The sequence below is a fragment of the Lepidochelys kempii genome, chromosome 2 (assembly GCF_965140285.1).
Source record: "Lepidochelys kempii isolate rLepKem1 chromosome 2, rLepKem1.hap1, whole genome shotgun sequence".
Classification (NCBI taxonomy): domain Eukaryota; kingdom Metazoa; phylum Chordata; order Testudines; family Cheloniidae; genus Lepidochelys; species Lepidochelys kempii.
Genome location: NC_136381.1, coordinates 170,999,947 through 171,025,880, shown reverse-complemented (window position 1 = coordinate 171,025,880; position 25,934 = coordinate 170,999,947). Strand labels below are relative to the sequence as shown.

Here is a 25,934-nt window from a genome sequence, read left to right as displayed (position 1 = left end):
TCACAGTCTATGATGAATTTGTAGAGCCTTTTCTTTAAATAACTTTGGGTAGTTGGGTAAAATGGGACTTAGACCAAGGAGTGGTTTGGATCCTAGGTTTGCTTTTGTGAAACAAAATCCGCTCTGGTGAGATTTTGCAAAATCAGGTCTTCCCCCAACCCTTTAATTGTCTATCTCCTTTTGTAACACAGTCCAAAACAGGGACCATTGATCATAGAAATGCAGGGCTGTAAGGGACCTCGAGAGGTCCACCCCCTGTGCTCAGGCAGGATCAAGTACACCTAGATCATCCCTGACTGGTGTTTCCCCAACCTGTTCTGAAAAACCTCCAATGTTGGGGATTCCACAGCCTCCCTTGAAAGCCTATTCCAGAGCTTAACTACCCTTATAGTTAGAAAGTGTTTCCTAATATCAAATATAATCTCTCTTGCTGCAGATTAAGCCAATTACTACTTGTCCTTCTTTCAGTGGACATGGAGAACAACTGATCACCAACATCTTTATAACAGTCCTTCGCATATTTGAAGATTTGTTATCAGGCCCTATGTCAGTCTTCTTTTCTTAGGACTAAACATGCCTTTTTTTTTTTAAAGTGTGTTCTTGATAGGTAGGGCCCTACCAAATTTACGGTCCATTATGGTTAATTTCGCAGCCATAGGATTTTAAAATTGGTAAGTTTCACGTTTTCAGATGTTTAAATCTGAAATTTCATAGTGTTGTAACCGTGGGGACCCCAACCCAAAAGGGGATTGTGGGGAGGTCGCAAACCTGTTGTAGGGGGATCAAGGGATTGCCACCCTCACGTCTGTGCTGCCTTCAAAGCTGGACTCTGAAGGCAGTAACCATGAAGCTTCCTGCAGCCAGAGGAGGTTACCGGAGGTGGAGGTAGGTCTGAGCTCTGCCCGAGAGTGGCTGTGCAGGGGTGGACAAGTCCTGTGTCTCCCCAGCCGAGCTGGAGCTAGGAGCCCCCTGGCTGGGGCGCTCCTAGCACCAGGGGGAGATCGGATTTCACTGGGAAGGGCTTATTTCACAGTCTGTGACGCATTTTTCATGGCCGTAAAATTGGTAGGGCCCTACTCATAGGACCGGTTTTCTAAACCTTTTGTCATTTTTTGTTTCTCTCCTCTGAACTCTCTCCAATTTGTCCACATCTTTCGTAAAGCGTGGTGCCCAGAATTGGACACAGCACTCCAGCTGAGGTGTTACCACTGCTAAGTAGAGCGGGACAATTACCTCTCATCTCTTACATACGACACTGCTGTTAATACATCCCAGAATGATATTAGCCTTTTTGCAAATTTATCACTTTGTTGATTCATATTCAACTTGTGGTCCATTATAACCCTCAGCAGTACTACCATCTAGCCAGTTATTCTCTATTTTGTAGCCATGCATTTGATTGTTCTTTCCTAAGTGAAGTACTTTGCACTTTTTATTGAATTTCATCTAATTGATTTCAGATCAATTCTCCTTTTTTTTCAAAGTCGTTTTCAATTCTAATCCTATTCTCCACATGGTACATCTATGGCTAGAAGAGTATGGCCCCTCTGAGACCCCACTAGATATGGCCTCCCAGTTTGACAGTGAACCACTGATAACAACTCTTTGAGTACAGTCTTTCAACCACTTGTGCCACCCATCTGATAGTAATTTCATCTAGACCACATTTTCCTAGTTTGCTTATGAGAATATCATGTGGAACCGTGTCAAGAGTCTTACTAAAATCAAGGTATATCAAGTCTACTCCTTCCCCCTTTCCTCTAGGCCAGTAACCCTGAAGGAAATTAAGTTGGTTTGACATTATTTGCTCTTGAAAAATCCATGCTGGCTATTCCATATAACCCAATTATCCTCTAGGTGATTACAAATTGTTCTAGAAATACCTGTTCCTGATTTGGTGATTATAGTAGACCCCTACCATAATGCCACTCTTATTTCCCCCCCTTTTATCTTTACCCAGAGACTTTCAACTGGTCTTTCTCTCATCTGTTTCTGGACCTCAGAACAAGTGTCTATATTCTTGCTGGTTAATATAATGTCTCTTCCCTCTTTTCCTTCCTGTCCTTCCTGAAAAAGCTATACCGCTCTATACCAATATTCCAGTCATGAGACTTAGCCCACCAAGTCTTGATGACTACTTAAGTCATAATTTAGCGTTCTGTACTAATACTTCCAGTGCTCTCTGTTCATTCCCCATACTCCTTGCATAGCCATAGATAGATGTACCATGTGCATGTGTATTTATATAACACATACATACATACATAGATACCTCTGACTTCTTTGCCTTTGAACTTTGGGAGTCTGGATAAAAAGTAACCTTCATTCAAATCACTCTTTTTGTTTTGGTTATGATTAAACCCAATTGACAAGGGAGCAGATTTTCCAAGTGCATGGCATTTAGGCACCCAAGTCACAATGATATTCAGTGGGACTTAGATACCTAACTTTTATTTCTGCCTTTTGAAAATCTACTTCTGTGTTCTCAAACCAAAGCACCGTTTGTTTTGCCCATCTCTAGGTATTTGAAACGTGTCTTTGATACCTATCTGTAAAAAAGCAAAGAAGCAAACGCCTCCCCAAAAACAACAGACAAAAGAGAGGCACTTTGCACAATTTTTAAAGTAAAATTCCCGTGATAAACATTTTTCTAATCCAATATGCAAGTACACCAGTACACTGAGTACCTTACATTCTTCACTTTAATACATTGGCAGATATTCCTTTATGCAGTACAATATGCAGTGGTGAAAAGCACTGATTTACCAATATACAGTACCTTCAAACAACTTTTGGTGACTTCCACTCCTGCTCTTAAACTAAATAACACTTCTAAAACAGGGAGGGGGGAACCCCATCCCCCTCCGTCCAAAACCCCACCAAGACGTGATTACAAGCTACAATACTCTTATCAGGCCATTATGGCCTAATGTAGCACAAGTTTCCAGTTGATAACACTCTGAGGCCTATTTATCATGCAATTTAGTCCCACTGAGAACTCTAGGGCTGTTGAAAGGTGGAGAGGTGGGGATAAATTACATCAGTGAACTACTTGGGCATGTATAATCATCCTGGTAACTTCATTTGGTGAAATACAAATATTAAATGTAAAAAAGGAAAAAGTACTGATATTCTTAATCCGTTTTTGTTCCTATGTAAATGCCCTGACCCAAATACTGTAGCCTTTTTACATTAAGAATTTCAAACCAAAATGTTTAAACCCTTTCCCTGATGTTTCTACGCATTGTAATTAATGAAACAGCAAAAGCAGACCCCTGTTGACTTTTGAACACACACAATCTTTTAAACTTAAAATGGTGACTTTGTGAAGACAGAGACTGCAGCTGTATCTATCTGCAAGAGACATTTCCTCCTCTGTGGATTTCCTTTAGCAGCTACACATGGTAACTGTGGTAAATTTGTTTATAATGGGGAACGCTAAGATCCCTCTTTTTTTTTTGTACACCGCATGTTCAGAAAGTCAGCATCCCTTATATTAGGAGCATGCAAGAAGGCATTTGAAGCAGAGTGATGTAAATGCTAATTTTTTTTTTAAACTTTTTGCTGCGTGCAGTTAAGACAGATAAATTATCTCATTGGCATGGCAGCATGCATTCATTATGCTGCCAGATGGGAGACTAAGGTTCAAAAACAACCACTGAATCCAAGGCTCTGGGCCAAGAGAGACTGTGTGCATAAGAGAATAACTGTGATCAGCCTCTTGGGAAAAGCATGCTGCTTCCGTTATTCATAAATCTCAGCAGCAATACCATCCTTTCTAGAGCAAGCCGCTTAATGTAAATGTTGTGAGCTCCATCCTGCTGCTATTGAAATGAAAGGCCAAACTCCCAAAGGAGCAGGGTTTGTGCCCAGAACGTGTAATTGCAACCAAAAGACCTCCATTTTTCTTTTCTCTCTGTTTTACCCATATTTTCTACTCTGCAATCAAGAAAACAAAGAAAATATTAATTTAGGTTGAGGTTGAGGTCACCTGCTTAGTGTGCAAGGCGCTCCCTTCCCCTACACTGCATGAGCTACTTGCATTGGAAGTCACAACACAGTGAGAAGAGCAGCTTTCTGGAGCTGCTACTTCTCCTCCATTGCAGGTTGGTGGGGAGTGAGTGGAATCTTGGCCAGTGCAGACACGATACTAATCTGCTACTGGAACAAAGGGGGAACCAGGGAGGTAATTGTGACTTGGTGAGTAATAATTCCCTTCCTGGTCTACGTTTGGGGTGGGGCAGCTACCTGGTGTTCCTTACCATGGGCAGACTGTAAAGATACAACTAGCCCCGCACCCCCTAGTTAGGGTTGTGTGATATTAGCAGTACTTGTTCACTGGGTATTCACTTGCCAGTGATTTTTTTTGCGGGGGAAGGGGGCGACGTATTCCTGAGTTTGATCCAGGGTGAAAGTGCATCACTTCCACCAGCTAAATGATGTACTTTCTGCAGCATTACCAACCTGTGAAAAGTGCCTTTTAGTTTTGCCCCAAAAAAGGTGAAAAATGTCTGACTTTTTGCCGAATCTCAGGGACCAGTCCTAATATCATATTGGGTTTTGTCTTTAACGTCAATGAGGGTAAGTCGGGCTCAGGATTTTTCTCTAGTTTAGTGACAATCTCCCACCACTCTGCATAATACCTCTTAACCCCTTCATGTGTCTACTGCACCTTTGTGTTTAATTCATGTTGACTATTGTATTAAAAAAGATTTCTAGCCCTACCTGATGGTCTCGGGTTAAGTCTCTACTTTGCTATGGAGAGGTCCAGGTTTGACTCCTAAGACGTGTCTGCACAGCAGATTACTGTGCAGCAAGCCAGGGTGTGACTCTATAGAGCACAGTTTGCTATGCAGTAACAGCATCCCATATGGCCGCTGCTACAATGTGCTGTGGCAGTGTTGACATGGGATGACACTACTGTGTGGCAAACTGGTACACGGTATATTCACACCCGATGTGCTGCATAATGACTTGTCCTGTTGACAGGCCCTTAGTAATGTTACTCAGGGCAGCAAGGAATAGAAGTGTGAACCAATCAACTTGCAAGTGAACAGGATTAAAAAATGAAGTTTGGTACGGATGGAGTACGAGTGTGTCTGAGGAAAGGTAAAGTACTTATTAACCCAGATCCTGCAAACACACCTCAGTGTAACTTTACACGTGTAAGTGTTCCTTCTGAGTGGAAGGGGATGATTCATGTGCATACAACTGTACATATATAAAAGAGTTTGCAGGATTGGGCTATGTTCTGAATCCTGCTAGTAAGGGATCAGCTTTTTGTTTCCCTTATGCCTTACTCTTGCAGTTAGGCAGGCGTAACTTGCCAGCTGTGCTCTAGTTAATGGATAATTGGTTTCCCCGACACTTCCTGTCCTTCTTAGCGCTTTGTGACTTGAATTTATAATTGCAACATTGTATACATGGCCCTGCAGAATCGAAGCCTAAATATACCACTGAGATGTACACAGTACAATCCTCCCTCCAAAAAAAGTAAAACACTCTGTGTCTAAAAGCTATACTTTGAGTCTAGATCAACCAGTAATTATGGACTTGATGCAGGCATCATTGGGTGAGGTTCTATGGTCCGTTTTATGCAGGATGTCAGAACAGATAACCCTAATAGTCCCCTTTCCAAAGTGGAAGGTGTAGAGGGGGAGTGATTGCTGGTCAACACAGCAGTAATTACAAAGATCCCATAGGCCCCACTCCTGTGTAATCCATCCCTTATGCACATGCTTAACTTTAAGTACCAGGTAAATCCAAGTGAATTCTAAGGCTACTCATGGTACTAAAGTTAAGCATGTGTGTAAGTGTTTGCAGGAGTGGGGCCTTAGGTTGCTGATCCCTCCGTCTGCAGGTTTGGCTATCGTACCCCGTTTTGCTGCTCTCTGCAACCTGCAGTGGAAGGTGCATGTGGCTGAATTAATACCCGCATTCATTTTACAATAGAATTTGGTCTCTGAGGACCTGTTATTAGGCAGAGAAATGTCTCAATTAGCTGAATGTGTCTAATAGCAGAAGGTGGGGTTTTCATATAGCATTGGTATCTAGAAACGCAAAACAAAACAAAAGCAACACCCAAGGCATCTTGCAGAGTATAGGTCTGTAAACTGTATTATCTATGCACTTTAATTGTATTATAATTGTACTTACATTATAAGAATTTTTATAAATTACAGAATAATTATAACCTCATTATATCATATTGAAAACCAAAGAAATTCATAAAAGAACATTATTCATACCTGCTGTCATATCAGGAACTTCAACCCTTGCACTTACAGTTTAATTCCACCCCAGTAGCACACTGACATTTAAACAACAAAATCAGCTTTCAGCCATTTCCATTATCTGGCACAAGGTCTCAGAGCTATGCCAAGTAAACTGATTTTAAAGCCTATAAAATACAGTACACGAACCCTGGTTCCCAGGCACAAGTCTCAGTTAAGCTAATGTCTCTATTAACTTCTTCTGAGTTGCATAGGGCAGGCTCGAGTTATTAATAATTGATATAATGTAGGAGAGAGGTTTTGAACTATTCCTCATTCCAATATATCTTTCTCATAGATGTGTCGAAATATTTAAGGCAACTAAAATTAAATGAGCTCTTAATTATCCTAATGGAATCTTTGCTCATTCATGGTAGGTTGAAGAGATGAACAAAAACAGTTAAATTAAAATTTTCCATTTTGTAGCATTCTAAAAACTGTTGAAACTTCAGCAGCTACGGGGGATTCAGTGATCACCATCACGGTGGGCGGCACCGGGGTGGGAGGATGCTTGGGTTTGGATCATCTCGGTTAACAAGAAGTTGGAGAATTATCAGTCACTTTTTATTGGAGCGGGGAATATGATACCCCCTAATCACCTTCTCCTTGATAGGCACATAGGAGGCCACTACTGTTTCAATGCTTCCCCAGCAGCAGCAGCAGGGTCTGCCCTCCCTTTTCCCACTCTTTCCCCCCACACCCCCAGACCCTAGACAGTACCCTCACTCACCCCCGGAGCTCTTGGGTTGGATGGGGCCTGGTGCTGAGCACCACGTCGCAGCTCCTGTTCCCAATCTTAAAATTCTACAAAATGTTGCATATTTTATGTCAAAATGACACAATATAATCATGTCAGTTTCAATTATTTTGGTAATTTATTTCAAAATACCTGTCAGCAAGTATGATTCAGAAAATGTTTTTTGACAAATAGATTCCTTACTAGGCATATAATACAGAATGCTGAGCATTGCAACCCCTAACTTTCAGACATGTAGAAAGTCACAGGAACAACGCTGTGATTCACAAAGTCTGAATCAGGCATCTAGGCTCCTATACAGTGAACGGCGAGAGATAGTCGCCTTAGAATGTGATCCATAAAGCCAGCATGCTAGGTGGAAAGCCACCTAAGCTAGCCAATTAGAGATGCCGATGAGAGGGGTATGTTATCCTCTCATGGAGATAGGCACCTAAGTCCATGCTGAAGGAAGGTACCTGTCTCTTCTAGTGATCCACAAACCAGGGGATGATAGGTGCTTCTCTGCCTATGTTGCAGGTGGGATCCAATCCAGTGGGCGTGCTCAGAGGCCACCTAAATGCACAAAGTAGAGGGATGGGGAGGAGGACCTCCATTATAACATTTAGCCTAGTGGTTACAGCACTCACCTGGAACGTGGGAAATCACCAGTTCTGCCTGATATGGGGAAGGGATTTGAACAGAGATCTTCCACCTCCCAGGTGAATACCCTAACCACTGGGCTATAGAGTCGTTCTCACTTGTTTCCTGGACCAATTAATATTTAATTATTCAATTATTTGATTAAAGTGGAACCACTTCAATAGGTGAGGTTGAGGGAAATCCCATCACACAGTGATTAGGTGTCTACAGGGGTCGATGGTAGCCAGATAGGAGTTTTGTGGATCTCAATAGCATCTAAAACCAGGACTTAAGCACCTAAGTACCTTTGTGGATCCAGGATATAAAGCTTGTCGTTACATAGTTAAGGATAGGCTACTATATTGCTTTCAGTAGATAACATCTTGTGTCACACTCGTTAGAGAAAATAATCATGCATCAGAACTCTAGAAAGTAAGAACATATGTCACTGAAGTTAAATAAGAAAATGAGAAGGCATTTTGTCAAGGTTGGCTTTTAAGTCTAAAGCGCTGTTTTCTAATGTAACCTTGTGTGTGAATTCTCACATGTTCATGGATGTGATCTGAGTCCTTTGTAGGATGGAAATACAGGGAGACAGTTTCAAGTCAATGAAACATTTGTAGTGTGTTTCAGTTAGTTGCCTCGGGGGAGCAAAATAGTACATCCTTATGAATGTGTGGCTTGGACTGTTCTTATTTCAGCAGTAGAAGACTGATATCCTGAATACTCTTATAGGGCTGTATCTCCTGTATGTTTCTAAATCAAATCTTCCTCCCCCTCACTGATGTCCCTACAAATGTGTTCACCCATAAGTGCATCTTGAAAGCCAACCAGCTCTTTAGTGCAAGTTAACTTATGTTCTCATCTCTGTCTTTAAAATATCATGGGCTGTCTTCAGGTGCTGTAAATTGGTATAGCTCCACAGAGTCCAGTAGGGCAACATCAATTTACAGCAGTTGAAGATCGGGCCCTACTTGTGTTTCATGCATTATCACAGGGCTTTGCAGGAAATGAATCCTGCCCTTAATTCAGCAAGCTATGTGTGTAATGGCAGGTGTGCTTTGTTTTGGATCTAAAATAGGACAGCAAACATGTTTTGCCCTACTAGAGAGCTGCATGTGTCCTAAGCTAGCAGACTACACCTCTGCTGGTAGAAAGATACCAGACAATGTAGTAACCTGTCCCCTTTTCTTGTAATATAATGTATTTTGTATGCTGTTGTTGTTATGGGAGTATTTTGTTTGGATTTTTATCATTTTGGAGTGGGGGATATTTTTTTATTTCGTTCAGATTTCCAAATTCCTTCAGATTTCACAGAAGAAACAGGTATCTAGTACATCTTTGACTTGTGCTAATTTTCCTATGTGGTCTCATTCCTTTTTCTGTCTTAGTATTGATTGGAAAATCTCTATTGTACGTGGTAAGTGTAGATTAGCATCAAGTGAATCTGATTGCTTAAAATTGGTGAGTTCCCTCACAGCTTCCTTTGTTTATTCCAGGCTTTTTTCCTTCCTTTTTCTTTCTCTTTAAGTTGCAATCCATTTTTTAATTTTTTTGGCAGATTGCATGGCTAGGATTGCTTTGCTTTCCACTGTAGAGATAACATGGACAAATAGCCAGTGACAGGTGTTGCTAGATCTGTATAATTTGTTCAGAAACATATCAGTTGGTTTTCTGTGCCTTGAGTTATTTATGGTTTTACTCCTAAATTTGATCCCCAGATTGGTTTTTGGGTAGTCTCGAGAGATTTTCTGGTTTTCTGATATGCAATGAGATTCTTTCTGCATAGGTATAAGTGTTCTTGTGGTTTGACTATTAGGCCAAGATTTTTCAATAAGGAGTTGCTGGGTGCTCGACACTTTTTTGAAAATCTGACCACTTATTTGGGTTCCTAAATATTGATTTAGGAGCCTAACTTCAAGATCAAGATTTTCAAAACTAGGAGTCTAGTGTGCTTTTTATGTTCCTGACGTCTAGATCAGTTGTACCACGATCAATCACAATGCTGCTCTCTGTTGAGCTAAAGGTAAATCTTCCTATGGAGTGCCCACTTGTGCTACACTATTAAGAATCTATAGATCAAGGTTTTCATACAGACTTATTTTCTTTCTGTACATTTGGACAAATTATCAAAACAATTTCTTCTGTCCTGTGATGTGTTGTGGTGGGGTGCCTCACCTCTAAATATGTGTTTATTTATTTTAACCTGCAGAGGTGAAGTCTGATTTTTCCCCTGCCTCCTTTACCCTCCCCTAACTCACATTAATATTTTATTGTCCCCATGTAGGGTAATTCTTAGCATTCAGATAGATATAGAAAGTTATGGCAGCTGTCCCAGATGGTGGAGATATCATAGGCATGAAGGACTTATCGCTCACTGAGAGAGGACTGAGTATTTACTTGGGGGTTTAATGTTAGCTTGGTGTGACTAACAAGAAAGGCACGGTTCAAGGTTAGAAATCAAGAGATCCTTCAGCAAGAAAGGAAACTTCTCTGTTCTGAGCTGCACTGTTTGTGAAGTGCCATCTGCTTTACCATTTCTCTTGAAAATGAGCAGTGTCGGTGAAGATGCCGTTCATAATGCCATCATCTTAGCAGCAGCAATAAGAGAGGATCCCAATGACAGTATTATTGTCGATTTCGTAATGACAGTAGAATGCTGCGATTATCAAGTGAGGCTCAGATGTACAACGCCATGACGATGGAGCGCTTCAGTGTATAGCAGCCACTAGTGCACACATCTCCACGTACTTGCCTGATTAAGAATTACGGTAGCACGTTAGCCATGTTCCTTCTGATGGGTTCATTTATTTATTTGAACGAGACCAGCCTTGTGTAAAGTAAAGCAGCTTTTCAAGCTGTGCTTTTAATATCTCACTTGTTTTTCTACATCTGTTTAGCATGTGTAGCAGGATTTGGACAGCACTGCTGGTATGGCTGGATAATTAATCTAAAATGCAGACTCACACTCGGTGGGTCTAATCCTCCTTCTATTAAACTCACTGAGAGTTTTACCATTGATTCAGTGGGAATAGAAGGACAGAATACTCTTAGTTTGCCATAGAGAACACAAACATGAAGATTTGGAGTTATCTAAGTGGGTGGTATTTATGTAGCTTAGGTACTTATGTGACCCTCCCCCAACAAACACATATACACACATTAGCAGAGTATGTGAGTGCCTTACAGTACCTCAGGGACTTACACATGTGCTTCCCACTTGAGCTGATAGGAGTTACATACAAGCAAAAAAAGGAAGGAGTGTGGCCCTTCATGTGGGGACTGTAAGACAATAACTTCTTAATTAGTATACATTTCCACACTTTTAATTTAACAACTTCTAACAAACGTTTACTGATAGAGTATGTCAGCCCCAACCTCAAATGAGTTTGAACCCTCACCTCGAAAGGGCCTTCTACGCTTCCCAGGTATTTCTCTGAACAGCTGATATCATCAATACCCCTAGTCTCTGATGAGCCTCAAACTCTTCGAATAAAGTAAAATGTTTACTGAACAATGACATGAACAAGACTGACATGAACAGTTTATGGTAAATGTGAAGGCTTACCACATTGCCTTCACATATAAGGACTGTATGAGAATGCAGAATTTAAGTAACACTGTTTCCATAATTATTGAACATCCTGGTGTTGGTGTTGAAGGACTTTGTCAGGGCCCTGACATACAACGTCTGGTAAGATGATCTATCTTATGATAACTCCTCTCGTCCCAGGGCACTACTCCCTGGATGGACAGTTTCACCTCTCTCTAATTTGGCTGAAGTTCTCCGTTGCCATAAAATAGGAACAGTGAAACCCTCCTACTGTGAAATGTCTTTTTCTTGTCTGAAAACTCTCCCATCAATATAAGCAGGGTTTTCTTTATAACAGGGAGAGGGTAAAAGTGCTTTTCTTCCTCATCCCAGTAGCAATAGTAGGAACTCAATTCACTCTTTGTAGATAATATGGCACTGATAGGTTTGTGGGGAAAGAAGACCTTATCTTAATCTGTAGTAGGAAACAGCTGCAGTTATGTTGTTCCATTTCCTTTGCATTCTCTATTGATAGCCACTGTAGAAATATTAACAGCCTCTCTTCTCCCACGCTCCTTGCTGCTTAGTTGTGCTTTCTTTTTTCTTCCTCCCATTTGCCTCTTCTCTCTGGGAACAGAGGAGGAAAGGGAGGTGAAATACAGCATTCCACACTGAGCTGGTAAGTGGTGATTGCGTCACTTCAAGAAGATTATCAGGATGGCACCAATTTGTAGCAAAGAGAAACTTGGACTCAATGGAGTAACAGTGCACTGAAATGCAATCAAGTGGGGCTTTCATTCCATCTCATTATGAATAGAATTTCAGTACAAGTGACTCGCTCTGTGTATAGCTCCTGCTAGATTTCTTTACTGCCATTACCGTGTCAGAGAGGCTGGGGCAAACAATGTCATTTTCTGTGTAATGTCACTAGCTGGCTGGCTATGTAAATCTAGTTTCATTTCATATTGTTTGTTTCCAAGAGGGGGCTCTCTGTGAACTTAGGAAAGATTCTTCTTTTTCCTGTCAACACATCTCTGATCCTCTTATTGACATTGAACTTGCAGCTTAGGTTTCTGTGGGCTAGTAATGTGTTACAAAACAGCAGACTCACTAAAAAGTTGGGTTTTACCCCTAGAAATTGAACCAGAAGATGCTATTACGAGGTCAGAAATTCACCAGCACAATCTCCACAGCTGCCTCTTACATATCAACAATGCTTTGTGTGTAGAATGTTCTCTACCCTACCAGGCCTAAGGAGGGGACTGCTCTTGCATCTAAAGTACACCTGCTTTGGGATAGGCCCCTGATAATTTTATAGGCCATTGTCAATTGCATTTTATAGGCCATTGTCAATTAGGTTTCAGTGGTGTGGGAATGTCTCCCTGGAGAGTGCTAAGAAGGATTGTGCAAGGCTGATGCTGCTATCATTTAGCCTGATTGTCAGATTTACGTCTGGTAGCTTCAAATGACAAATCAACTGCTAGATGTAAAATCTGCATTTTAACAACTGATCATCTTCTAGCATAACACTGCAGTGATAGTCTCTGATATTCGCAACCCGTGCGTTGCAGTACAGCATCACTAATGATCTTCAGCAATTATGATTTCAATAATAAAGCACTAACAAATTATCATAACTTTTGAGACATTACAGTAATGCTCTGAAACATTGCCATCTAGTGGCCATTTTTTTAAAAAAAGCAAAGTCATCTTAATATAGTAGTTCTTTCCTCTAACACTATTTAGGGAATACATAACAATAACACTATGCTCACAACATAATTTAATTTAAAATAATGTATAAATGAAGTCTTCTGCCTTTGTTTTACAACCTACAAGAATGAATGATAGTAAACTTCACATGGTTGTTTGCACTGTACTGTTGCCATGTTGGCCCAGGATATATGAGAGACGAGATAGGGGAGGTAATGTCTTTTATTGGACCAACTTCTGTTGGTGGAAAGGACAACCTTTCAGGCTTCACAGAGCTTTTCTTCAGGTTTGGAGAGGGCAACCAGAGTGTCTAAGCTAAATACAAGTTGGGACAGATTGTTAAGCATAAGGGGTTCACATATGCTGTAGGCTATCACTTAAAATGAAGTGGGCAATTAAACGTTAGCAGGCAACAGGGTGTGTTGCAAATTGTTGAAATGGGCCATAAAACTAGTATCTCTGGCTTTTAGTGGCCAGCACAGTTATGCATTTAAGTTCCCAGACTTATCTTATAAATGTGCTGTGCAGGTTTCCTTTGGGGATGAGGACTTAGAGGTCAGGTATGGAGTGATCACTTTGTGAAAGTCTTCACCCATGGATGATGGGGTGCTTTTGTTTTTTTTTATCACTTTTCTGTGTGTGAGCTCATTCAAGAGGGTAATGATTGGTTTCACACACATAGCTGTTGTAATAAAATATATTGCCTCATCTATCTTGACTCTCTCAGTAAAGTTTACATAAAGTTACTGTGAGGGCATTACAGTAGTTTAGCTCTAGAATGAGTTAAAATAGCTATGCAATATAGTGTGGGGGGTGTCAGAGAGCCCGCTGCTCAGTGGTTTTATCTTAAAACTGATGCAGGCATGCAACTCATGCAGGCACTTATTGTGTAGCAAATGATAAGATTTGTGCCTTTTTTTCTAAAATAAATAAATAAATAAAACCCGTGATGGAACCTTATAGTGAAATAACTCACTACATCTAGAACTCAAACAGAAGTTATGGGCTTGAGGCAGAAATTACAGAGTGAGGTTCTATGACCCGTATTATGCTGGAGGTGAGACTCCCAGTGGTCCCTTCATGCCTTAAAATCTACATATCTATTAACTTCTCCCCTCAAATTGTCAACATAAAGAGTTTTACTATAGCAGGAGAAAGACGAGTAAAATATTCCTGTTCCTTCTCTGTGGATGTGATGCAAGCTGTTTCTACCTCCTGAAAATGCAAGGGACTCTAGCAATTGTGAAGGTGTCAAGAAAACCATATATTTTTTTAATCCCAGCAGGTAGCTGCTGTAATAAGATTGTTATGCATTATATGCTCTCATAATGAGGGGTATATAAGAGATCTGAAAGTTTTTTGCAATGCACTGCAGCAATTCACTCTACTTCATTCTAAGCAGTGTTTCACTATAACTGAATGCTGTATCTGGATTCTACTGGAGATATATACAATACCACCACAGCACAGGGATATTTTTGCTAATGGGGCCCAAGGTGAAACTCTGTAGAGGTGGGGAAAGGGCAATCTAGATAGAAGGCCTTTGGCTGTGGGACATACTTACCAATCTTGAAGATCAGTTTGTCTTACCTTTTTTAGAGCATAATGGAGGACACTTCCTCTCTTGATAAAGTAATCTACAAAACTATCAAATGAGATTTCCCTTTTCTTAAATATATTTTTCTCCTTTGATGATCCTTAAAAATATGTCCTGACATAGTGAGGGGCAGCTAAGGTGGTCCATGTTCGGACCATGATGTTTCTGCTACTATTAATTGTTCTACTGGCACCTAGATTTCATAGTATTTTATGAATTCATGGGTGCACTAGAAATAGATTAGTTCAAATGAAGAGCCTAAATGGAAAAGCAGCCAGTTTGTGGGTAGACAGTTGTAACCAATCATTGCACAGCACAGTGTGCAACAGAAGGGGAGGGGAAATGTTGGCCAAGAACATTATGGAATTTGCTGTTTTGAGGCTGGTGTTCTGATGAGAGTTTGGTTTCATAAGTGATTTACAGATTGCTGAAAAGATTCAAAAATGTGTCCTATATGGACACTGATACAAATAATTTCATAGAAAAATAATAGCATCTTATATTGTGTTGGAAGCTATTGTTTGGGGGCTGCCTAAAGTGTTATAAATCAGTATAGAAACTTTAGAAGGAATTTGTTTGAGAAAGTATTGAACGTTTGGAAAAATATATTTAAATAAAAACATCTGAGTTAAATATGTCATTCAATCAAGAATGCAAGTGAGTTAAGTTTGACTGGGTTCAAGAGGCCTGACATACGGATGGCTGATTTCAGGCTGTTGAATAGCTATAAATTCCCTGATCTAGAATCTCCAAAAGTCTAATATCACAGAATCAAGGAAAGTTGAAATCTTTCCTTGACTGTGTATGTGGCAAGTATACATCATGGCTTTTTTTGGGTGAGTTAATGTTCAGTTTTTTAAATGAATTTATTTTGTAAATTTAATATAGGTTAATAAGAAGTAAAACAAATTACCATAATTCAGTATTAGCTGAACATGGTAAGATGTATTCTTTGTTCTGTACAACATGTAAGGGGTTATATAAACCATTTCCGTTTTTAAGTAATAAAGTAAAAAAAAATATGTTAATGGCAAATTAAGTTTGGAAATACAAATATGCAGGAGATGAAAGTTATAGTTCCAATGTACTAAAATATTAAAGATTTTCCTAATGGAATAACACCGCCCTGTCCTGATCATTCCAAAAATACATTTGAGTGAAATCCTGTCCATTTTGAAGTTAATGGGAGTTTTGCCATCAATTTCATTCATTTGAAATATCTGTTTTGGTGCAAGCAGAGTAGGAAGTCACCATATTCATAACTTACTAAAGATGTGAGAGTTTGTATTCTCAATCTGTGTTGAACAGTGTGCAAAACAAAATACTATTTTGCTCTCCTCATATCTGTTACGGCAATGGAATTGTTTGTCTGAACAATACCATACTTATGGTTACAATGACATATTATCAGAGCAGCAAGGAGAAGAAGATGAAGACAGACTGTGCATTCCAAATACATATATTCTGTGTATACTGTCTGAATTTGTCCATTATATTAGTGAAATTTATTGTGTGGCTAGAATATAAAGACTATAAACCAAAAAAAAAAAAAAAGGTACAGTTTGAGGATTTTGGGGCAGTTATTTTGAGAGAATTTTTTTCTTTTGCTAATGTCCAGATTAGACAAAAGCAATGCAATAGACCTTATTGTATGGCGATCTTTTATATATCTTTTCCTTTTGTGTGCTTAAAGTTAGTGTTCTATTGGTCAGAATAGTGGCAACATAAAAATTGCTATTTCCTACTTTGTTTACCATGTATATTCTGAGTCATATCTGCTGACTTTAGTAAGAAAAATATTTTTACTACTTCTCTTAGCAATGCGGAACCAATATAGCTGCGAGACAGTGAACTCTGGATTCTATTCTGACTCAGACATTATCATTAGAATTAACTAAATTCCATGAACAGAAATTTTCATTAATGTTGAGACATTAGGCAGAAAGAGCCCAGCTTGACATTCCCAGATTCCAGGTTGAGTTTGTAAGATGGCAATTAAAATACAAACCTAATGCAACGTTGTTAATGGAGGATATTTGTAGCCTATTCTGCCATTCCTTGGCCTAAGTGAGATTTTGTGCCAGGAGTGCCAGATTGGGTCCTCTTTTTGGATAGACCATAAACATGGAACACTTTAATGTTATCCTGAGAGAGTCATTTTTGCAGGGTATGAACACACTTTAAATCCCATTAATGTTTGTGGAAGATTGACATGTTGTCAATAGATTGAATACAGAATACAAATACTCTGGCTGAAATCATGGTCCCATTGAAGTCAGTGGAGTTTTGCCATTGTCTTCAATGAGACCAGCATTTCATCCTCTTTGCAGTGTCCAGCTACACTGTAGTGTTGGGGTATGTTTAAAGAGTTCCAAAGGTCAGCAAGAGAGCCAGATATGTCTTTATATTTTTCTGTGTACTGGCTGAGTCTCTTTTGTTTGGATCCAATATGATAATCTGCTAGAGATCCTGATGATTTATGGGAGACAAGGCTGCTTGTCACTAAAAAGGAGGCCTGCAATGTGTGTGGTTTTTCCTTGTCAAAGTTGTTACAAATAGGTTGGTGCTCCCTGTTCTTCTACCTGTCTCACTTTTTTCTGTCATCCTCAATGGCAGCAGCTGCTCGAGCAGGAATGTCAACACAAATGTTGCTTGCTATTCTGTCTCTTGTTCCCATTCAGTTTTCTATGCAGCCATGCTGATCTCATTTTCTTTTCTCTTGTGTGGATCTTTTTTGTCGCCCTCTCTGGGCAAATGAAGATGCAACGCAGTGGGGCTCACTTAATGGAGATCCAGACAATGCTGTTTCCTAAACCTGATCATGTTTCTGCATAGCTTGGACTGTTATTTCATTCATACAGGTCCAAATCCTGGGTTTCTTAACCAGTCCTTACTCAGTTAATCTGGAATTCAATACCATGTTGCTTGAAGGATCTAAAATTTTGGCCAAAAGGAAATGGGCTTTTCTAGTGTTTTTTAAGACAAACTTTTTGATGGCATCTCTGGGTATGTTTGTTTGTTTTTTGGTTTTGGTTTTTTTTGGCTGTGTTATTCTCTAGAAAATTATAATTTCTTATAGTTGCCAGCCTCCCTTGTAATTTTCTGCTACCCAACCCTTCTTGCTACCTCCCTCCTTGGAAGCTCACCAATGTCTGTCCTCTTTCCAAGGATGTACTGTAATTGGACTTTATTCATTCAATCAGTTCTAAGCAACTAACCTTGTTTGTGTAAAGGTTTTGTGGCTGTTGTGTGATTGCTAATGACATGTTTTGGCAATGCCTCTAATTTTTGTGAAAATAAAATTTACCATGAAAAAAATATTTTAAAACATACTTTCTTGTTATAGCCAATTGAATTCCAGCTCAGATGTGTACCTTTATTGTTAACACAGGTGATCATCTGTAAGGTGGTGCAGCCTGCATTCCATCTAGCCTACAAAGCAGCTTTGCATTCCCCTCTCTGCACTTTATGGAGCTCTGTACATTTCTGATGTGTACTGTGGGAGCTGTCCCTATGTTCCTTAGTGAGGATAGGGACTACACAAGATATCCCTTCCACCCCCACATTCACCTTTGTAAGGATCTGTCATAGTCTGGACCACTGGGGTTTTTTGAACCACATTGTAAAATTCTAAGAACATAAGAATGGCCATACTGGGCCAGACCAATCTAGCTCAGTATCCCATTTTCCAGCAGTGGCTGGTGCCAGATGCTTCAGAGGGAGTGAACAGAACAGGACAATTTGTCGAGTGATCTATCCTCTGTTGTCCAGTCCCATCAATAGCAGGAATATAAAATTACACAGGTAATTAAACAGAAACTTATAGTAAGAGTATATTTTCCTAACATGCTCTAGGACTTTTCTGTAAGGGAATTGGTTGATGTATAAAGCCATTCACAAATATTTAATTTCTGCATGTTCTTTATGACTTTATTTACTATAGTTTATACCTGGATATTAAGAGACCTAATTAAAATTAATGGGACTTAATTCTCATTTATGCTAACGTCCATTTACGCTGCTACAGGGATGTTAAGGGGCTTTACTGTAAAATGAGAATCAGGGGTCAGTCATCTTTTTCTTGCAAAATTTAACTCACTCCTCCATGATGTAAATATCTGAAGCATTAGCCTTTGGAAGCAACACTATAGGTCAGAACTCAAAGTTGGAAGACTTGTGTTGTACTTTAGCAATTGAATTGCAATTTAGTGTTGTCCCGAGCTCATGGCTAGTGCATAAGGAGTATGTGGTAAAATGTTACCGAGCAATGCAGATCATTAGTCTGATCAAACCTCATATTAACCACTTCTCTTTCTCCATTCTGTCTTTCTTTTACTGTTTATTTCATTTTCTTTAATTGTTGTCCCCTTTATTTTTCTTGGCCAAATGAAATAAGGAGAAATGTTGGGCCAAAGTTTGCTCTTGGGCAATCCTTCACAACTCCCACTATTTTAGCTCTGAACCTTGCAATCAGATATGGCAGCATGGATTCCATCTTCCATGTGGGATGCTAGCAGATCTGATTGCAGAGTTGGGTCCTTAAATTCAAATGCATCTTAGGGCAAAAATTGGCATATTTGAATTTTAAATGTGAAGAAGTGCTGATGGTCAGATTGTGATCTCTTTGAGGACTTCCGGGACTATCTAAATAGGGTAGCCTTCACAAGTTTTTAAAGTGCCTATGAGTAGGTCACCATTTGGGGAATATAATTTAACCAATATCAGGGGGATCCAAAACCTTATGGGATTTTGGGTAAGCAGGAGAGTGACATATGATAAAACCACTCTCAGTGACATGGCAGGCCTTTCATTAAACCTGGAGTTGTCTATTGTGCTTGCTAGAACTAGACCTTTCCATGCTGGCCCATATTTTATAAAAATGTACCTTTATTACTGTTCAGTTGATTCAGGCTGTGTGGAAAAATATACAGCAGATTGCACTGTTTAAAAACCTGCTTTAATAGACCCAGTAAGATAACACTTTAAGTTCCAAACCAGTAGATACAAAAGCATAGCAAATGATCCTGGAATTCCTTCACAGATAAATGATACTGGTGATATAGTAAGTTGTTATTATTAGTTTTATGATGATAAGTATAATTATGGACAATGATCTGCTCTTGAAACTAGCTCTTTCTTTACTGTATGGTCTCTCTTGTTGTACAGAGGAATTTGAAAAGACTCTCCTACAGGCAGCAGAAATATAAGAGGGGAAGGGTTCATGTTCTTTATGAAACAGAAATTCTTAAGACATATGCTAAAATAGGGGGAATGGTTTGATTTTATTTAGAATTGCTGATTGGGGAAAAAATTACACCCCAAAACTAATGGGTTTGCATTTTCTTTTAGGAGCGTCTCCTGATGAGTCTTTTGCCCAGGAACGTTGCCATGGAAATGAAGGAAGACTTCCTGAAGCCACCTGAAAGGATTTTTCACAAGATTTACATTCAGAGGCATGACAATGTTAGGTAGGAGTGACACCAGCTCATGAAATAATGTAAAGCAGATAACATGTAGTGCAAATAGAGTGACACGCAGCGACTTTGAGATCTTACAGCACAAGAAAGCAAGCCCAACGGAGATGCGTTGTGTTCGTTTGCGGGAGGTTGGGATGGCTGAGTGGTAACATGCCTATAGAGACTGTAGATAACAATTTTGAGTTGATAAATAATTTAGAGTAGTTATGCTAGGAGGAACCAAAATTTGTATGACCTAGTAGTCATCCGATACAGTCCATTATATTTGTGGTGGATACAAATATTTATTTTGTGTGATAGTAACAGACTATATTTCCCTACAAACAGGAAGCATTGGTTGTTTGTTTGTGCAATAGCTCATTTATCCGGACAATGGGAAGGAAGTAAATGTCGATGCCGTGCATCCACTTGTCATCCTAGGAAAATGTATATCAGTCCCCATCACTTGAGCATTCAGCCTCACAGATGATTGACTGAGGCACCCCTCTCATGTTAAGTAGCATGCTGTTCCATGAGCACGCCCTCTGAAATCAATTGTTGTTATCTCAGTCTTGCTATTCTTCTCAATCCCACTCCCTCCCTTCTCCTCTCGAATGACCTGGTCCTGAATAATGAAAACAGAGAAATTACTTTCACTGAAATTTGTACTCTGTTACTAGTCTGTTTCACTTTGTTTCCTCTGCACAAGCACAATGCTGCAGGGTTTGGGTTTACCTCAGAAAAATATTTGGCTTCCAACCACTTCTGCGGGAAAGTCCAAATTAAAAAACCTTTTTACTCAGGTCAGGAAGTTAACATTTATAGTATTACCAACTGTCATAATTTTAGTGCAGGTCTCATGGTAGATTTTGGTTTTCTTAAAGCCTCAGTTCCTGGAATCCTGTAATTACATGAGAACCTCAGCTTTTCCTTTTTATTTTTAAATGAGTTTCTCAAAGTTTCAGAGAAAAGCTTGAAAATATGACCCAAGTGCTTCCTACAGGCTCAGAAATCAAAAGGCAGGTAAGATTTAAGCCAGTCTCATTATTTTTTGGGTCCTGGCTCATGATTTTTGAATGCTTAGGGTTGGTAATCCTGCATTTATATTGATCTTGGATTTCGCAAAACCCAAGCTGAGAGTTTCAAAAAATAGGTGCCTGTAGCTAGGCACTTAGGAAGAGATTTTCAAAGGTCCTAAGCAATTTAGGAGCACAAGTCCCATTCAAAGTAAATGGGACTTGGGATCTTAAATCACTTCATACACATTTTGAAAATTCCTCCCTTAAATAAGAACTACCTACTTTTGAAAATCAAGTCATTTCTTTAGGTACAAGAATGGATTTAGGAACCTAACTTTAGATCCCTATTTTTTAAAAATCTTGCCCCCTCCCTTTATTTGTCATGGCTAGCACTAACATGCCACCCTCCCCATCATCTTTCAACTCATAATAGTTTACAGATGGCCGACAAATGATGAAGTAATAATGATGGGAGCTTGGAGAACTGATTGAAGAAAACACCTTCTAAGCCAGATAGATTGTATGACATTCCTATGCTGTCACTGTGGCAGAGTCTCAGGAGACATTCTCTTCCTCAGACATACCATCAGCAAGTCCTTGTCCAGCAGAACCAGTCATGTTGGGCTCTGTAGTGCACCCTTTTTATCTTTTTTGAAGAGCTGAGTTTCTCTATCTACAAGCTTTCAGTCTACTTTGCTGCAACAATCTACCCGAGCTGAGTGGGTGACACTTGGAATCAGTGTCACCAGGATGTTTTCAATGCAGTACCATCTTGGGTGGATTTTGTACAATTTTGTTCAGTGATATCTTCAATGTTGAGGTAATTATAGCCAGTTAGCTGGGAGGTGGACCTATACTTCTTGGCATGTGAAGATGAACGAGAAAGCTTGGGGCTAATTATTGAGACCTGTTAATGTTTTCCTTAGTGAAAGTGTATGATTGTCATAACTGTTCATCACCGGGGATTGAATTTGGGACCTCCAGTGCTTAAGAAATGTGAGCCTCTATCAGACTATCCTTCGCATTCACTAGCGAGGGATGCATCCTATTCACTGAACAGTGAGTTATTAAAATGTGGTGCAGGCTACCACTCTTTACCCTAATGTTTTCAGGGAAGGTTATTGAGAAAGTGAAGTGAGGACAGTACATGTCACATATCTTGAGTTCTTGGGTGTCCTTGATCCACTCTGGTCTGGATTTGGCCACCGTCGTGGAGCAAGCTGGAAATGTTAACCATGTGCCTCTTAGCTTATTCCAAAATGTTTTTCCAGCATGTTTCTCAGTGAGTTTTGTCTCCCTGTATTCTCATCTGTTCACAGATGAATCTCTCCAGCTGTAAGTCACTTCAAGCTTCCTTCTTAATACTGTAGGGGTTTATTCTCGCTCAGCAGTTCAAAGCATTAAACTCCCCTTAACATCAATGGAAACCTCGTGTGTGTAGTGGGGGCTAGATTAAAACTTTAAACTACATTTGCTTTTAACTTGATGCTGCTCCATAAACCTCAATGGATCACTTTTAAACCTTTCGCCCTGTCAAAGAACAAGCTACCTTCTTCCTTAAGTCTGACACCATTACATTCTTAAATTGCGACTATAGGGATATCAGTAAATCCTGCCCTCCCAGAAACTTACAAGCATTTTTGCAATTTCAGTAATTTTGTAGTGAATTATTTTACAAGTGATGATTCCAAAATGAAAATAAAATTAATAAATTTTAGAAAAGAAATTTTAAAAGTTTATTCAAAGGAATTTTCACTTGGTCTTACAATGCAATAAATCTGTCATTAATAATCATATCAACTAAATAGTAATTTACACTTATAGTATCCAGCACATTGCATTCAAGGATGTCACAAACGCTCAGCCACGAACATAAAATAATTAAGGCTCTTAACACTTCTGTGAGTAACAAGGATAAATAAAGTCTTGTTTTAACCGTTTTACTGATGAATAGCCTGAGGCAGAAAGATTAAGTGCCTTCACCTAGCCAAGTGTAGGGCTAGTTATAATACCCAGGAATCTTGACTCCCCTTCTCTCATAGGAAAACTCCACAGAGAAGGTTAGACTAGACAGGAAGACAAAGTCACAAGCTCTTACCTAGTGGGGAAAAATCAAGGTAAACTCCTTGGGAAGGAGCTGTTGTTATGACTACTATATGTGAAGTGCCACCAGTAATGAGATGGAGATTGTGAGGTTGATACGCCGATCACCCTGCTTTTAACTTCAGTCACATAAATGGAGATACTCCAGTATAAGAAAGAGCAGAATCAGGCTCTTGTTCATGCAGTGCTGTGCTAACTGTTGGTGCTAAATAAATTACCTTAGAATGTTAGTATTGATTATGATTTAAAGTGTTCTTTAGTCCTTATCAGTGCTGCATTTCTTCTCCTATCATATTCATATTTTTACAGATTTTTTTTTTCTTTGAAGACAGCTTATTTTCTGTCTATATCACTCTAGCTGTATCGTTCTGAATTTAAATGGTTAAATGGCTTCTCAGCTAGTTACTTATAGCCATTGTTTTTTCCCATCATAATCACAGCCACAGCAGTGATACACTATTCTTGCTTGCTTTCTTATAACTGAAGTACATGGCTGTTTATAGCATAGTATCTTTTTATATTATTTACAATTAAAAAAACCAGTATGTTAAGAACTGCTTTACATTTTTTACCTATATCATGAGAAGTTACTGTAAAGCCATAAACAGCATGAAAACTCTGGGTTTGAGCTCTTGTTTCCTATCAAAAGAGAAGGATCAATGAGCCTAAGATTGACCACAGACTTAGAAGCCAAATAATTGCACAAGAAAATATTATGTTATGGTAGGCTTCTGTGTGTGTATTTATTTATATGTGCGGGTGGCGGGAGGGAAGAAATCTTTCCAAGGCAAACTTTCATTATGTCTAGGATGTGGACCGAGATACATAAAAAATCGTGATTAAAAACAGAAAACATTGATCTTTGGAAGCTTTCCAGGGAAGAAGTCAAATGTACTTTTCATAATCTGATAGGAGTCAATATTGTGCAAATGAAATCTGTACTCTTCTAGGTAGCTCTGTTTCCTCTTCCTATATGTTGTGTGTAATAATTAGTAGTTATCTAATGGATGGACCTCGACTTCCGAGAGACAACAATTGTGTCAGTTATCAAGAAAGCAACAGAACTGTTTGCTTGCTTGTGTTTTGTTTTTAATGGGGCTGTTCGATATAACAATAGGAACAGTTGCAAATGCCCTGCGTTACCTGAAAAAAGTTCTTCGTAGAATAAATGGATGAAAGCAGAAAAGAAAGGTGTGGTTACATTTGTGTGTCTGACATGATCACGGCATCAAGAAAGATGTGGAAAAGGCATTGGAGGAGGGATGGTTTTGAAAAGCAGGTTTAGAGTAGCACAAAGAGGCTGGATCAGGGCAGAAGATTGGTCTTTGCCTTAGTTTTCTGTGAAATGGGGATAATAATGCTTTCTACCACTTTTTGTCTGCTTTATCTATTTAGATCATGCACTCTTCAGGGCAGAAACCATCTCTTACTATACATATGTACAGTGCCTAACACAATGGGACTCCAATCATGATTGGAGTGGCTAGGTACTGCTTTTAAGACTAATAAAAATAACATAATCTGCTCATCTGCACAGTGTATATGGGGCCTGCCTGTTCCTCTACTTGCAATTAGCTTTTCCCACTCATAATCAGGTGCTAATAAAGATATTTTAATATATGCAACTTACAGAAAAGTGGCCAGTTTAGAATGTAACAGACAAGTACTCACTCTGCTCTGTGAATCAGATTCCTCAAGCTATAAATGGATAATGAGCATTCAGAATACTCTGAATTTTCTAGTTTCTACTATGGTAGTTTAGTTTAGCCTAATGTTAATAAGGGACAAGTAATAAACTAAATGCAGGCAACAATAGACAATGAAATTGAAAATATTGATCTCTTACAAACTGAGCACCTGATCCAAAGCCCATTCACTGTCTTCAGCAGGCTTTGGGTCAGGCCCTATGGGTTCAGTTCTTTTGACATTTACTTGTGAAAGTAGTCCCACTGAAAATCTCTAGGATTATTCCTGTAAATGCTTGCCACCATGTTGGACATTCAAGGCCTAAATAGAGGCTACTATTCTTAACAAACAGTAAATTTCCTAGATTAATAGTGGCATCTTCATTCCCAAGGAAGATCAGACCAGAAATACCTGTCTCATTAAAAATCAGATGTTTATGAAATGTCAAGATGACTTTAAAAATTCCCTTAATTTACCCTGTAGCGAGGTTTCAAAGCTTGTGCTCTGTGATGCTTCTGAGGCAGATGGTTCGTTGTGAATTGATTTTAAGGAAATTTCTAAAAACAAAGAATACATTTTCTCCGACAACCCCAAGTTCATAGTTCACACAGCCTACTGTAGATTGTGTCTATACTGGAGCTGGGAGGAGTGATTCCCAGCTCACACAGACATACTCACGCCAGCTGTGCTTGAGCTAACATGCTAAAAATAGCAGCATAACCTGGGCAGCACGGGTGGCAGCTCAGGCTAGCTCCTGGAGTATGTAGCCACCCAGAGCCCCTGGGTACGTACTTTGGTGGCTAGAGCAACCTGTTACCTGCGCTATCCTGGTTACGCTTCTATTTTTAGAACGAGCACAGGGTCATCTATGCAAGTTATGGATCACACCTCCCAGCTCAAATGTAGATGTACCCGCAGAAACAGTTTTATTTATCAAACTGTTATAGATTCCTTCCTGTGACAGTATGTTATACTAGAAAATCCTTCTTATTGTATGTTGACTGAAGGCGACCTAAAGGCTCAGTTAGCAATCCTTACTCCCATTGCTGAGCACTTACTGAATAGTTCCAGTGAAGTCAACAGGACTTTTCATATGAATAAGGTATTGCATGAACACGGTGAAAAAGTGAACATTCGTCATCTGTAGTATTTAAATTTGCTATGGTATTTGCAGTATTTTC

At 39.4% G+C, this 25,934-nt stretch overlaps 1 protein-coding gene across 4 annotated transcripts in view; it reads left to right on the top strand.

Moving 5' to 3' along the window:
• Positions 1 to 25,934, top strand: part of ADCY1 (adenylate cyclase 1) — a 225,643-nt gene that overhangs the window by 83,368 nt on the left and 116,341 nt on the right. For all 4 annotated transcript variants that reach the window (XR_012157423.2, XM_073332758.2, XM_073332760.1 and 1 more), the window contains exon 3: positions 19,839 to 19,957. Coding sequence is in view for 3 of the 4 variants with exons in the window: in XM_073332758.2 (XP_073188859.1) it covers positions 19,839 to 19,957 (119 nt within the window). In the remaining variant the exon portion in view is untranslated. The remainder of the gene's footprint in view (positions 1 to 19,838; positions 19,958 to 25,934) is intronic.